Raw genomic sequence first — 14,650 nt, forward strand, 5'->3', positions numbered from 1 at the left:
CCCATGGATTCTGTCTACTGCTCATTTCCCAAACAAGTCACAGAAACACCAGTCAAAAATTTGTCATCTTTTTCTCAATCTGTTCAATTACTGTTCAGTGTAATTTTTGCTTTTACCAGCCTTCTGCAAATTCAAATAGTGACCCTTTCTGGGAAAATACTGAGAGTGGATTCTGCTCTTACTACCTTTTTGTTATTTTGGCAAATAAAATTCAGAGGTCAAGTTTTTCTTTGACCGGTCAGGTTCACAGGGCAGCATGATTAATAACTTCTTGTGACAGATTCTGATAATTATAGTTTTATTAAGCTGCAAAAATAAACAATGCAATCTTCTTACTTGCACTGCATTACACAACTTGTACAATTTCTCTCAATACTTATCTCATCCAAATCCAGTCATTTGCCAATGAGATCTTAATAAAGATTTCCACTGACTGCATTCTGTCAGCACAGATATGATAAAATGGCTTCTTAGTTTGTTTGCAGAGATAGAAAATAGAGGATTCAATTATTTCACTTAACAAGATGAATGGAAGGGATTGTGGCATGTTTGTTTGTGTTATTAGTTATTTGTAGGATTTCTTCCTATGTGAAAGGGCTCCCCAAGGAAGTAGTCACAGCACCAAGGCTGCCTGAGTTCAAGAACTGCTTGGACAGCGCTCTCGGACACATGGTGTGACTCTTGGGGATGGTGCCGTGCAGGGCCTGGAGCTGGACTCGATAATTTTTCTTCCAACCTGGCATATTCTGTAATTCTGGGATATAATACTTTCTACATGGTTACCAGAGGCTATTTACTTCAGCATGAAGTTACCAGACAGACCAATTTTTTGCCATTGTTTCAGTGTGTTTCTTCATTCCAGAAAGAAATAAACAGGAGGAAGAGGAGGAGAAGGGTCTGTACTGAAACAGTTATCCTTTTCCTTTTTAGCTGGATCTTGTCTGCAATGTTTTTTGTAGTGTGTGCTGGTGTTTGGGATATATTTTGCTTTATAGAACATTTTCTTAACAGGCAAGGAAAAACACTGCTGGGGTTTGGCCATAAGCCCTCTTCTCAAGACCTGTTTCCTGCTTCAGCTAATAAAAAAAGACCACCTTGCTTTGCTTGTTGTCCATTTCCCCCAATTTAGGGAGTGTTGTAACAAAAAGGAAGTAAGAAAAAGCTTCGACACGATTCCTTGACAAGCCTAAGAGTATCTGAGGATATCTGTAGGAAAATAAATGTGTATAACATAACATATAAACTCATTTTGTATGTCACTGAAATGCACCAAAAAAGTAAAATACAGCAGCTGTTTAAAAAGTCCCAACTGACCTATGCAAATATTGAAGATTGAAAGTAAAAGCAAATTATATGTGTGCATGTGTGTGTGAGAGAGAAAGATGTGCTTAGATAAACATATTTTGAACATCTGGTTTTCTGCTTGATTTGTGTATGGTCTCCTGTGAAAGTTGCTTTGAGATTTTTAAGTGGTCTTTGAGTTATAGAGCACAGTATTTCCCAAGAAGCAGGATTTACTTAGCACTGGTGCAATGCAATCTTGGAAGGAAGACAAATTATAGATAGCAGTAAATAAAATAAAATAAATGAGGATCACACAGTAAAATGCAGGCTTTACCACTGAAAAAGATCAGGTAGAATTGGTTGCTATTAATTTATGTAGTTTTGAATCTCTGTGAGAAGCAAAAACAAACCCTGGAAAACTTGGTAAATCCAAAAGGAGTTGGAGAGGTGAGCTATATGTGTCCACAAGAGCTTCATTTTAAATGGCTTTAGCAAACTTTAAAAGATATTTTGAAACAAAACAGTTAAATCAAAAAAAAAAGTTGGAAGTGTTTTTCTACCCGGAAACAACTTAAAGAAATATCCAAGTCTATGCTGCCTTAACCTATGGGAAGTATAGGCATTACTTCAGCAAAGTGTTGAAGCATGCTGATAGTTCAGTGCTCGTGTGAGTTTCAGCCTGAAGACTTTTGTCCTTGGAGATGTGCTTCTATCTCCCGTTGCGATGGGATGGTGCCAGCCCAGCCCGCCGTGCTCCCGTCCTCCGTTCATCCATGGAGTGAGGCTGCGCCTGCTGCACCCTCCTTCTGCAGGGCCCACAGGGAGAGCAGGGCAGGGAAGCTCCAGCTCTCTCCCCTTTTACACTCCTTCACCTGAAAGCAAGAAATCCAAGCATGAGTCCTCCCTGGATTAATTTAATTTAAAGCACAGCTCACAAGTTGTCCAGTAACTTTCTTAAAAATGCGTGGGCTCCCTGTGCAGATATTCCTGTTGGGAAATGTGTTGTACACCTTAGTGAAATGCTGTCCTTTAGCATCCCAAAGGATGCCAAGGGCTATCACAGGAAATGTTTCCTATGGATGTAGCTCTTCTGGCAACACACTGAGTGAGTTCTTCAAGCCTGTGTGGGAACCAAAGCATGAGCCAGAGAAGCAAACTTTATATAGTGAAAGGAAATGGAAAAATCCCCTCTCCAAACAAAAAAAAAAACCAAATTGCAACTTTTACATGTCAGCCAGTGCTTTTGAATTTTTCAAGATGTTACAGAAATATCAGTCTTGGAAAAAGCAGTATTTCACTTCTTCTTTCAGAACAAGTTCCTCCAGTCTTGTCCTGGCTGATGGTTGCATAATACTTCATAAAATGTAGATATTAATGCAGAATTTCATTACTCTCTTTGCTTACTTTTCTCCCTCAGATTCTTTTTTTACCGTTACCCTTTTGCATCTTTGAAAGTTTAGAAAAGGGAAATAACATGTTTACTAGCTAAATATACCGTGAGAATGTGTAAGACACAAAAGATGTTAAATAGTCAAAATACTTTCTGCTTGCAATTCATGTGAGGTTTAGATGGTTGTGTCTTTCTCAGGACCAAATCTGAGAAAAGCAGAGAGGATGAAAATAAGTGGGTTTGATTTTTCTTCTAGATATTCCATTGTCTAAGTGCATAGTAGCCAAAAGTCCTTATAGCACAGCTATATATTTATACAACACAATGGTTTGCTCTGGTTTGCTTCTGAGACTCATAAAACACTGCAGAGTAGATGAATGAAAGCAGAAGTGGAAGCAGAGTTGTTGTTGCTATTGGAAAGAAGGCAACAGATGGAGCAAAGAGAACATCTCTATTCTTTCTAGTCCACATTTTCTCTTGCTAGCCATCAGTTCCCACTGGGGTCTCTGCAGGTTGCAAAAAAGTTACATCAAAGATCACACCTTATTACAGTTTTATCAGTATGGTTTATTCTCTCATTTTTAGATAGGTATTTTCACTTTTTGGGGCCTTAAGCAGGTTGGTTCAGCATTTCTGCACCACTCTGGTAGAAAAGGATAAGCACATGGCTTCACTGAGCCACGCTGAAATGTGTCAGCAGAGGTCCTGACCCTTTCCATGCATGCAAACATACCAGTGTGTTGGGAAACAAACATAAAACTCCTCCCTTTAAACATAAGCTCAGCTTTAGTGGAAAATTTCTGGATAACGTGAAGTACAATAGAAAGGTTGTAGCTCTACATGCTGTTCCAATTGGAATTTTCAGTTTTCCTTATTTGCTGTGGTATAATTTTTGCTGCTTTGTCATCTTCACTTGGATGCATTAATAATCCGAGAAACCTGAAATTGTGCAAATGTGACTGATTAAAGTTTGCCTAATGAAAAGGATCACCAAATAGGCCACATAGCTGTAAGGGACAAGCATTTTATAAGTACTGAACGTGGTTTTGAATGGTGACAAGGCCCAGCAAGGGCTGAGCACTGCACAGGCTTGCCCCAATATCCTGCTCCACTTCCTTCCATCCTGCAGCCACCTCTGAGTTTATCTGGCACTGGAGGAGAGCACTTTTGCGATGATAGAAAATGCTCACTTAGGGCAATCAAGAGATACTAGCGTACCTTGAGTCCTTAAGGAAGGACTTAAACCTGATGCAGTCCACAATCCTTTGCATATTAAGGTCTGAATAAACTCTTGAAATGTTTCAGTATCTTGTAATGACTGGGTTCTTAACTAGTTTAGCAGAACTGTTGAAGATGTGGAGAATAATTATTCTTTTCATAAAATATTAATTTTCAGTAAAGTGAAAATACTTTATTCTTTTAAGAATTAGAAGTTTATTGTATCTAATATATAGAAATCAAAAAGGAGAATTTCCCTGGATGCTAAATGTGTTACTGCAGATCTCTTGAGCATCTCTAAGATGTGAAATGAAAATGTTCAAAATAGAAGCATCAAAATTTTGGATTTATAAACCAAAATCAAAAGTTAGAAGACTGTAAATGTAAATATGGATCTCCTCTTAGAAATACAGAGGAAACTTAGGCCACTAGAGAGAAAGCTTGGGAAATGAGTACAGCATCCACCTATAGTCATTATAGAATAATTAGCACAATGTTAAGACCCAAAAGAACTATATGCTGCTGTGTATGTATATTATATTTCCTCAGTTATATATATTTTAGAATAAAAGAGCTTCATATGAAATTGTTATTAGTTGCATTGAGCACTTCAAAGGGTTGAAAGAGTATCTCAAGGACCTATATAATATTCAGGAATAATGGCTTTTTAAACACTATTCTAAAATTTTTTACATGGTGTTTTCTGATAAAAGATATTACACATAATTTTTTTTTTCTCCCTTAATTTCCACTTTCTTCTCTATTAGCTTGAGATGTTTGGGTAAGAAATGGGGAAAACATTTAAAATCTGTAACCTTGTTTGATTTGAATGCAGATGACTATTTGAATACAAGTAACTAATCAGTCATTCCTGTGCTGTGTGTTGAGACAGAAACCATGTGTTCTTCAGTAATAGTGGCATTACAAAATTGGGGGCAAAAGCAATACCATTGAGATTCATCTTTGCTAGCAGCTACCTTCCATTCAATGTGTTGCAAGGGAAATGACATTCATCAGGTGTCAGGCTCACTTGGTTTCAGTGGCACACTTGAGGAGAGATCCTTTCTGTCCCTCACCCAAGGTGGGTCCCTGATGAAGCCCTCGAGGCCTGGCTGACTGTACCCCAAGGAGCATGAGAGTCTTCTCTGCAGTTTTGGACACTCTGGGATATCCCTGAGCTGGCTCTTGCAGTGCTCTGCAAAGCAGCGGCTGCTGGGACTGCCATACTCTGACAGGGACTGCTCCAGCAGGTAGACCTTGGGTCCAGTCCTGTAGTGCAAGCTCTGACTGGGCTCATCATCTAAAATCCATTAATAGGTGATAAGATCATCACAGATATATTTTCAACCTGCCTGTGCCACTGAGCTGGGAGTAGTGAGCCAAGCATCATTGCACGAGGAACAGGATGATTTGGGACTGATAGGTTCTCATCCAAGTCCCCTTTTCTTTCTTCCTTGTTTTCTAAAATAATCTTCTTCAACATGTGCCTGTCTGCTGTTCACTTTAAGCCCATTAAAGTAATTTTATCCTAGTTTTTAAAAGCTGGGTCTGGAACAAGCTGTAGTTTCCAGTGAGCTGTAAGTGTCCATGCTTTATAGAAGTAGCAGTATCAAGTAAAATGTAACCACCTTTCTGCCTGAGTAGCCTGTGGGTGTTTTTAACCAACCTCAGTGAATGTCTGAAGGCATCTGAATTGTATCATCTGTGTTACACTTGAGATTTTAAAAAGATAATCTACAGCAAGACCTACAAAGTTTGGTAGTCGACAGGAAGAAATGCAGAGGTTTTTAACTGCAGAAGACTGTAAGAATGGCATATATAGTGTTGGCACACAGCTCTCTTTTTTCCTGCTCCAGAAAAGGAGGGAAGCAGCTATATGAAATGCTAATAGTTTCACTGTGGTTTTGAATAGACTAGACTTGAGAGCCTTGAGTATTTTTCCTTTTCTCTTTTAACTGCAATTTTGTTATTGTATTGCTGCCCCCATCTCTGCTAAATATGGCTTTTGAAATGTAAATCATATCATGTTCTCAGAGATGCATATGACACCCTCAGCACTGTTCCTCTTTGCACTTCAAAGAGCTGTGTGGTCACACTTTGCATCTCAGCAAAATCGCAAGATTTGCCTTCTGAAGATCTCCTTTAATGTGTACAATCAATCCCTGATAATGTATTTTGGGTTTTTGTTCCCTGGAGTCTGTTAATTTTAGTGTTGCTACAGGTCATCAGGAAACATAATCTCTTCTTTTTTAATTTCTCAGTGAGCGTGCCTGAGGGGAGAGGAGCACAAGAGAGGAGAGACAATTGAATGTCACCATTGGCCGAGACCTGGAAAAATGGTGCTGGATGAACACAGGATTAGAACTTAATTGCAAAAGGGAAGGGAAGCCTTGACAGGAGATTTGCTTCATTTTCACATTCATCATGGCACAAATCCTCTGGCTGGCTGGTTGATGGGACTGTCCAACACTCCTCCTTAGTTTCAGTGCAGATCCCTTCTGCTTTCACATCGAAAGACCTGGGAACAGGTGGGAACTGGATGGTGCCAGATACAGGAATGGAAAGAGAAATGGACTCTGACGAGCTAAGATGGAAGTGACTTGACAGCAACAAGCTCAGCAGTTGTCTCCAGTAAGGACAGGTTGAGACGGGAATCTCAAGCTTCTCTGGAAGAGCAGTATGCAGGAAGCTGGTTTTCAGGCCACAAATGCTTTCACAGGTAAGGATTTCTGTTCTGTTGTATTTGCTGGGTGCCCCATGGCTGGAAGGAAGGAATGATGAATCTGACTCCATGTTCTCAGAAGGCTAATTTATTATTTTGTGATACTACATTGTATTAAAGAATACTGAACTATACTAAAGAATACAGAAAGGATACTTACAGAAGGCTAAAAAGATAATAACGAAAACTTGTGACTCTTTCCAGAGTCTCGACACAGCTTGACCCTGATTGGCCATTGAGTCAAAACACACCAGAAATCCAATGAAACAACCACCTGTGCTAAACAATCTCCAAAGACATTCCAAAGCAGCAAAACACAGGAGAAGCAAATCAGATAATTATTGTTTTCCTTTTTCTCTGAGACTTCTCAGCTTCCCTGGAGAAAAATCCTGGGCAAAGCGATTTTTCCAGAAAATAGGAATGTGACACTGTTGTAGTTCCACTCATATTCTCAGGATGATTTACTGGAGTTTGGAAAATGAATAGGTCCTGACTGTCATTAGCATCTTGTAGTACTTTCAACTTAAATAGTATTTAAAAACAATTTACTTGAAGATCAGTTCAACACTTGTACTAGCAGTGAGGAACACAATTATCCATGTTTCTGCTTTCAGAAATGGATGGCCATGAGCCTTGGGGAAGGTTTATCCCAGCTTTCCTTGTTAAGGTACTCATTAACAGCTTAACCATGAGTGGTCTCTTGGGTCAGTATAAAATGTGGTCTGTAAAGTTGCTCTTGTGCTCAACATAGGAGTTTGGTGAGGCTGCAGGATGGACATGGCTCATATCAGGAGGCTTCTAAGCAACATGTCAGTGTTGAGTCTAATCTTGTCTGCTGGAGCACATCTCTGGGCAGACCTTGCCAGGCACCCTCTCTGTACTCCCCCTCCTCACCACTGGCCTGCTGCAGTGCTTGAACTGGCTAAACTGGATGGTCTGAATGGGAATTGTTTCGCCTCAGTCTGGTGTATTTCTCTGTAGATGAATTACAAATAATGCAGTGAGAAAGAGGATGCCACGCTGGTGTGACTTTCTGAGGAAAGCTCCCTCTAGTGTAAAGTCTGCTGGAGTTCATTTAGTGCTTTCCCTGTATGGGATAGTTTCTGATTTGAGACGTGGGAGGAGGAAAAGAGGATGAGCAGATCCTACTGCTTTGTTTCCATGTCTGCCAGCCAGCTGAGATGCAGCAAAAAATGCATAGAAAATCAACTGGATATTGCTCTTGTTTTGGTAGGTCTAGATAAGGGATTAGTTCCACAGTGTAAATAAACTAGTGATGTGCGAGACATTTATTTTTCTAATATTTTATATTTGCCTTTAGGAGGAGTTTTGGCTGCAGTGGGTGTGATTCTGTGTCCAGCTGTCTGCACCAGCACAGCAGTTTGGAGTGGTGGTGCAGCTCTGAGCTGTCTGTGTTGCCTTGCTTTGATTTACAGCCTGGTTTCTGTGTGTGCCAGTGAGACGTGTCCTGAAGGAGAGGAAACAGGAACTCTCCTCCACATGTGCTCCAGTGCTGATGGGAGAGGTGAAGTCTGGGACAACCCCAGGGCTCTCCTTCCTCTGTCTAGCCAGCAGCACACTCCTAAAGCTCCCCACTGCTGTTCTTGTCCTTGCTGCTTACTGCCAATCCTCAGCTCTTTCTTAGGAGTTTTTGTCACTCTTTTGCTTTCCACCAAAATTCCCAACTGTGAGGATATCTGCTCTCTTCCTTAACCTGGCTCTCTCCTTTGCTGGAAACCCTATTACTTCTAACACCCTTGCATTACTATATTATTTTCTGTCCAGTTTTACACTTTTCTGCCATTGTGTCTGCTGCCCCTGAGCTGCCAGAAGTTGGCACTGTGACCAGGGTGCTTGGGGAGGTGTGTGTTGGAAAGCTGAGTTCTTCTTCACTACTGGGGAGGTGTGTGCTGGGGTTTCATGATTGTTGGTGGATGGAAAACACCTGGCAAGCAGAGCTGCATAAAATTCAGAGAGGTGAAATGGGGTCCTTGGAAGCCCAGGACAACAGTCAGACAGTGGTGCAACCCAGCAGATTCAGATTCAGACCTATTCTGGAGACTTAATGGCATGAAGATTGCTTGGTCTCCTGTAAGAAATTCTTATATTCCTTTGGAGTTGCCCTTAGGTAAAGATGTTAATAAATATATTCAAATCTTGGCAGCTGTACTAAAGAATTATTAAACATTAAGGTGCACCAAACATTCAGGAGACTTGTTAAAGAAACAGGTTGAATTTTATTTCCTTTGTATGAGGAAAAAACTTCCAGCTTGTATCAAATTGATATCTATATTTTTGGAGATCCTTCTTGTTCCTTATTAGATTTATATGATGTACTCAGCAATAATAAACACTGGGTAGGTATGTATTTCTCAGAGAAATCCACTGGAGTGTGTAATGCTAATTGAAGAGTTGCAATAAGGATGTAATGGCAGTACATGTGGTTGCTCCTCTGATCCTTGCTGTAGTGCTCCTTTTGTTTTGTTGGAGTGCCAGTTTAGCTGGAGGAGAGAACAATATCTGCTAGCAGCAGAGGGGGCATGGCCTCATGAGAAGGGAGCTAATTTGTACAAAAAAGCTTTGATATCTGAAGCCTGGGTGGTGTCAACACTGAATTGAGACATGCTAAGTGATTGCAGCTATTGCAACAACCAGAGGAATAATTTCAATTTACAGCTGACCAGAGTGCTGGCAAAAGAAGCTTGGGAGGACAATGCCTCTGTGCAGCCATGGTTAGAGTATTTCCTAAACCTCTTTTCCACTTTGCTGTTTGCTGTTACCTGGAAAGGTTTGCAGTTATGGCTAGGAGAAATTTTGATTGTGTCTGTATGCTCATTTTACTGGCACTGATGCCAAAGATTCTCTTTCTTGCAGATGGCTCTTGTCCCAAGACATGGGCTCACCCAGTCATTTTATCATATATTACCAAACAATAGCAGAGGTTTAGAGTATTTCCACTTTATGTGCTAAATACTGAATTCAGTAGATCATGTGAGTATAATAGGTTCAGCATTACAGAATGTAGAAATAGCAGTGGAAGGGAAGTGCTCCTGGGCTTGGTTAGGAAAGAGATGGCTGAGCCTATGATGGTGAAATGCGATTTGAGTGGTAGCAATCAGGAAAGAGTGAGCCTGTCCTTCTTCAGAAGGTGAGAAGAGAGAATTTGAGAATAAAAACAATAGTATGCAAGAAAGTATATTGCATTGAGCTCATAGAACTGATAGGTAATGTTTCCTGGGATACAAGCCTGAGAAATTCTGGCAATTTTAAAAGGAAATAACTTTTTCTTTCCCAGTCAAAATAAAGAGTAAAAAAAGCCCAGATGAAAGGCATTCCAGTAGAAAAAGGGCAAGAAGAGACAAAATTATATGCTCTGATAATTTGACTCATATCTAAGGTGGAAACTCAATATGTTACTGGAGATGACTGTAAAAGAAGATGAGAAAAATGCAAGGGTGAAATCAGGTAGGCCAGTTCACAGAACAAGGTACAACTAATAAAGGGTATGATAGCAAAGAAACATACCACATTCTCAGTAGTAATAAGAGGAAGACTGAGTTTCTGGGCTACTAGTTGACAGGGAATTACAAAATGTCAGTTAAAAAACTCATAATCTGATGGTGCAGAGAGGATTGAGTAGTTCATGTAAGTGTTTGTGTTGTTCTTTGCCTAAAAGGATGGTCTGGAATCAAGTGGCAGGAAAAGAACTGCGACCTTGAGAAAGGTAAGAATTCCAACTAGAGCAGGAAAAGAACAGATTATAAATTAATGAGAGAGGATAATGGGTGTTTTAGAACAAGATGGGGTTTATTAAATTATCTCTTCAACGTTGGATGAAATAGCTGAAGCAATCTCTGAACAATTAGTGGCAACAGTGGAGAACATTTGGAGGACAGATTAGGTTCAAAAAATCTATGAAAGAGCAAACGCTGCGCCTGTGTGTAAACTCTTCTGGGTCCTTCCATGTCCCCACTGGAGTAGCTAGCTTATCTTGTATTCTTGGGGAAAAAAGTTTGAGTCAAAGAGTCAACTGTATTTCTTAATAATTAGCCTGTAGATAATAATATGATAAATGAATTTGCATGGATTTTTTTTTCCCAGAAAGTACCTTGTCAGTGGAGCCTAATTTTCCTGTAAGCAGAGAAATAATATATTTTGCTTTTTGGAAGTCTTTTCAGCTTCTCATAAACAAGGTGGCACAATGGGCTACAAGGTGGGTACACAGTTGGCTGGAAAGCTCTTCTCAGAATAATTACTAGTGATTCACAGTCAAACCAGAAGGATCTGTCAAGTGGGATTCTGCCCTAGATTGCCAGAAAATATTCAATATTTTAATTAATGATTTAGATGATAGAATCTGCATGCAAAATTTCCAGATGACACCAACCGGGGGAGGATGTAAGCCCTCTGAGCACAGGATTAGAATTCAAAATTAATGTGATATATTGGAGAACTGATCTGAAATAAATATGATGCAGTTCATCAAGGACGAGTTCTAAATTGTAGTTCAACAGGAATAATCAACTGTGCAAATCAAAATGTAGAATAACTGGTGAAACACCAGGTCTGCAGAAAACAGACGGGTAGTTGCAAGAGTTCAGAAAATGGCTATGAATCAACAATTCTGTCCCATGAATATTGTGCTAGAATATATGGACAGGAGTCTGCCTGCAAAATGATTTTTCCACTCTACTTGGCATTTGTGTGGCTGATGTACTATTTCTGCTCTGAGCAGTGCTCTGTGGGTCTCGTGGAAGCATCCAGAGAAAAGCAGAATGAATGGCCAGAGGTCTAGACAACATGACCCCTGGGAACTGCAAAAAGGGTCTTGTTCAGACCAGAGCAGTAACTCTCAAACTTTCTGAGGATTTTTCCCTTGGTTGCCAGAAGCAGCCCAGATTTGTGTCAGGGCGTGTCTGATGCACTGAGGGACATGACAAGCTGTGGCTGTGACACAGCACTCCTTTGGGGTGATGGTCAGAAGGACCATTGGTACATTCTCGCTTGCACATGAAGTTCTGCACCTTCTGCACTGGCCATTCCCAGTGCCACACCAGTGCTGGATAACAGCAGTGGCAATTCTGGACAGCCAAGGTCTGTTTTTAAAATCAGCCACTTCCTTCACTAGTGTGTATTTTGAGTGCTCATTTAGGAGAACAGTGCGATTCTGAAGTCTGCCCTCCATCACTGGGGAGTGTGTGGCACAGAGACATCCAGGATGATCAAAGGATAATGGGAACACTGTGGGATGGATTAGGAATCAGTGTATGAAGCCTCCTGACCTTGCAAGGTCAGCCTAGGTTCATCAGGATTTTATTAACTCCATCTCAGCACAAGCTCTGTCAGACCTGGGCTGACTCAGAGGCATTCCTGCCCTGTGACCCTCAGCAGTGCTGGAGGGATTATTAGTTCTGGCACTATGGAAACCAGAATAAATAGTAAGAGGCTCTGTGCTGCTGCCCTTCAATCTAGCACTGACTTTCCCTGTCATCTCCTGATCCCATTCTGTCATAGCTGCATATCTTCTCCCTCACACCTTTCCCTGTGAAAGTGATGGCACCCTCAAATCTTTCCGTAATCCCTCGCAGCCTTATGTCTGAAAGTCATTCTCACCAAAGTTTGACCTTGGGCCATATCCAGAGAGACCAGGCTACTCCCAAGGAGCAGCTTCTCAGCTTGGCTGGCACTCCCACAGGCCCTGCTGTAGCAGAGAAAGAGAATTCATCTGTTAGAAGATGCTCATGGTCATAGAAACACAACTTGGTGGAGCTTCTCCAGTGTCCCCACCTCTGTGCTGTATTTCCTGGTACACAGGATTTCTGCTGCATTTCTTCCTGTGTTTTATGTTGTCCCAACCTCTCTTTGCCTCTTCTCCCATCAGTGCCAACATCCCCTCCCCTCTCTCTGTATTGAGGCTCTTTCATCCCTCCCCATTTGTACATTTGGTTTCACTTATTTTCCAAATTCCCTACTCTTGTGGTAATCTTTCTGCTTTTCGCTGCTTTCCTTCACCTTTATTTCCAGACCTTTCCCACTTCCAGACAACTAACTACACCCTAATTCCAGGCTGTGTAAGAGCCTCTCTCCCTCTTTTCTAGACTCAACCCTTCCTCTCTTCATCTGCCCTTCTCTGGGGTGAGTACCTTTCCCCACATCGCATCTCTTCCACGCTCGCTTCTGCTGGGATCTTTCTTTGCAGGAAGGCAATCTCAGAGGCTGCCATCCACTTTGGCTTCTCTCCCTGCATCTTGTTTTGCTTAACTGCCTGCATTTTGGGTGGAGATGTCTGTGGTACAGGGGTGGCAGTGCCAGAATAGGGAGGCTCCTTGAGGGAACTACATGGTAGACCAGATAAATTGCTCCAGCAGGTTGCATATGACCTAGTTGGCCATTATGCATTTAGGGAATGGGAAAGTGAGGGAAGATGTGATAACCATTTAAAAATATATGGAAATTTCATGTAAAGAGTAAAGTAATAGAAACTGTTTTCCAGTTCTGCTGGGGATAGAGCACAAAGTAGCAGTCAGGTTTGCTGTAGTGGAGAGATTGAGGTTAGACATAAGAAAAATCTTTGTAATGGTAAGGATAGTTAAGGACTGCAGCCGATTGCCTAGGGAGGTTGCAAAGCCTCTGTCACTGAAGGTTTTTAAGAACAAGTTAGACAAATATCTGTCAGGAATGGTTTATGTACAGTTGATTTTGCCCTGGGGCAGGGGAATGGACTTCATGGGAGCACTTCCAGCCTTGCTTTTCTGTAAAAATGATGCTCTTATTGCTGGTTCCCTGGATAATAAATGTACATTTTTAAAGTTAGTAACCCACCTGTACTACTCTATCATCTCAGTGTTTAAGTAGATTCTGTTGAGCTCTTGGAATAATTGATAAAAAATAGATTAGGAATCGTGGGTGTTTAAAGTATTAACTCTCCTTTTGCTGGAATATTACTCCGTTGCTTTCCTTATAGCTTGGCCTTGTTTAGATGTCTTATTTTTGGGGGTGTGACATGTTTCTGTGTCTGTGCAACTTGTAGAGAAATATTTTAATGTTACAGAAATGCTGCATCCATTCTTCCATTTCACAGTATGCAAGTATTTTAAGAAACACTTTTGCCACTCTTAGATAGTAAGCATATTTAAAAGGTAATTTTAAAGAATAACCAAAAATAGGGCAAAGCCAAATCAACAATCCCCTGAGGTTGTTTTCTTTATTGTGAGAAAAACTGATCTGTAACTGGTATATCTGCTGCTGAAGGTAGCCTTCTTCCTCAGAATTGTAATTGAGGCTCAATGTAAAATAGAAAAACAGGTTTTAAATGTCTTATATTAAGTATATAGTGTAATTAATATTGAAAACAGTTGAAAATTAATTTATACATTAATACAGATCTCCCACATTGCTACTTTCATTATTTGCATGATTTTCAAGTACAGATAAACATTTCATTTAAAAATTCAGCTTGAATATGTAGCAGAGAATTTGCACCCCTCTCTGTTCTAGTTTTGTTTTCATCTCCTTCATGAAACTGTTCCAGCCTTACTAAAATGTTTGCAAGTTTCTTAACAATTGCATTCTTATTTTATGAATTTTCAAGGTTACTGTGTCACTCAGAGACAACTCTGTCTCTTAGTTCTTGTGAGAAACAGATTGCTCTTTTGCAATGGCCCTTACTCAGCACACAGATAGTAACAGCTCATATTCCATTGTATTCCTTAGGTATTTTATTTAGGGTAAGCAATTTTTGGAATACAGATAGTATTCTCAGCAAAAGTACATGGAAGAAGATATAACCATGATCTCTAAGAGTTTCCCATCTAAATATGTGACATTCAGTAGCATTCACCACTCCTGTTTTAAGTATAGTATTGCATTGTTTGGAAGTCTCCTCTTCAGGGTTAAAAACTTTAATAGAAGTACAGAAGAGTGTGAAACTGTGAAAATGAATTTGAGAGCACTGTTGCCACATGAGAGTGATAGCTTTTGGTCACAGCATAGTTCTTCCATCGTCCTCATGGTCAGTGATTAGAACCAGAATGCTT

At 40.5% G+C, this 14,650-nt stretch overlaps 1 protein-coding gene across 3 annotated transcripts in view; it reads left to right on the forward strand.

The window, feature by feature from the left end:
- The window catches only part of LDLRAD4 (low density lipoprotein receptor class A domain containing 4), a 280,598-nt gene that overhangs the window by 97,131 nt on the left and 168,817 nt on the right, over positions 1–14,650 (forward strand). For all 3 annotated transcript variants that reach the window (XM_054285069.1, XM_054285071.1, XM_054285070.1), the window contains one exon: positions 6,154–6,611. In XM_054285069.1, the coding sequence (XP_054141044.1) occupies positions 6,572–6,611 (40 nt within the window). In that variant the 5' untranslated portion in view covers positions 6,154–6,571. The remainder of the gene's footprint in view (positions 1–6,153; positions 6,612–14,650) is intronic.

This window comes from Melozone crissalis, unplaced genomic scaffold (assembly GCF_028551555.1).
Source record: "Melozone crissalis strain CALT ecotype California unplaced genomic scaffold, PUWL_Pcris_2 ptg000042l_1, whole genome shotgun sequence".
Classification (NCBI taxonomy): Eukaryota; Metazoa; Chordata; class Aves; order Passeriformes; family Passerellidae; genus Melozone; species Melozone crissalis.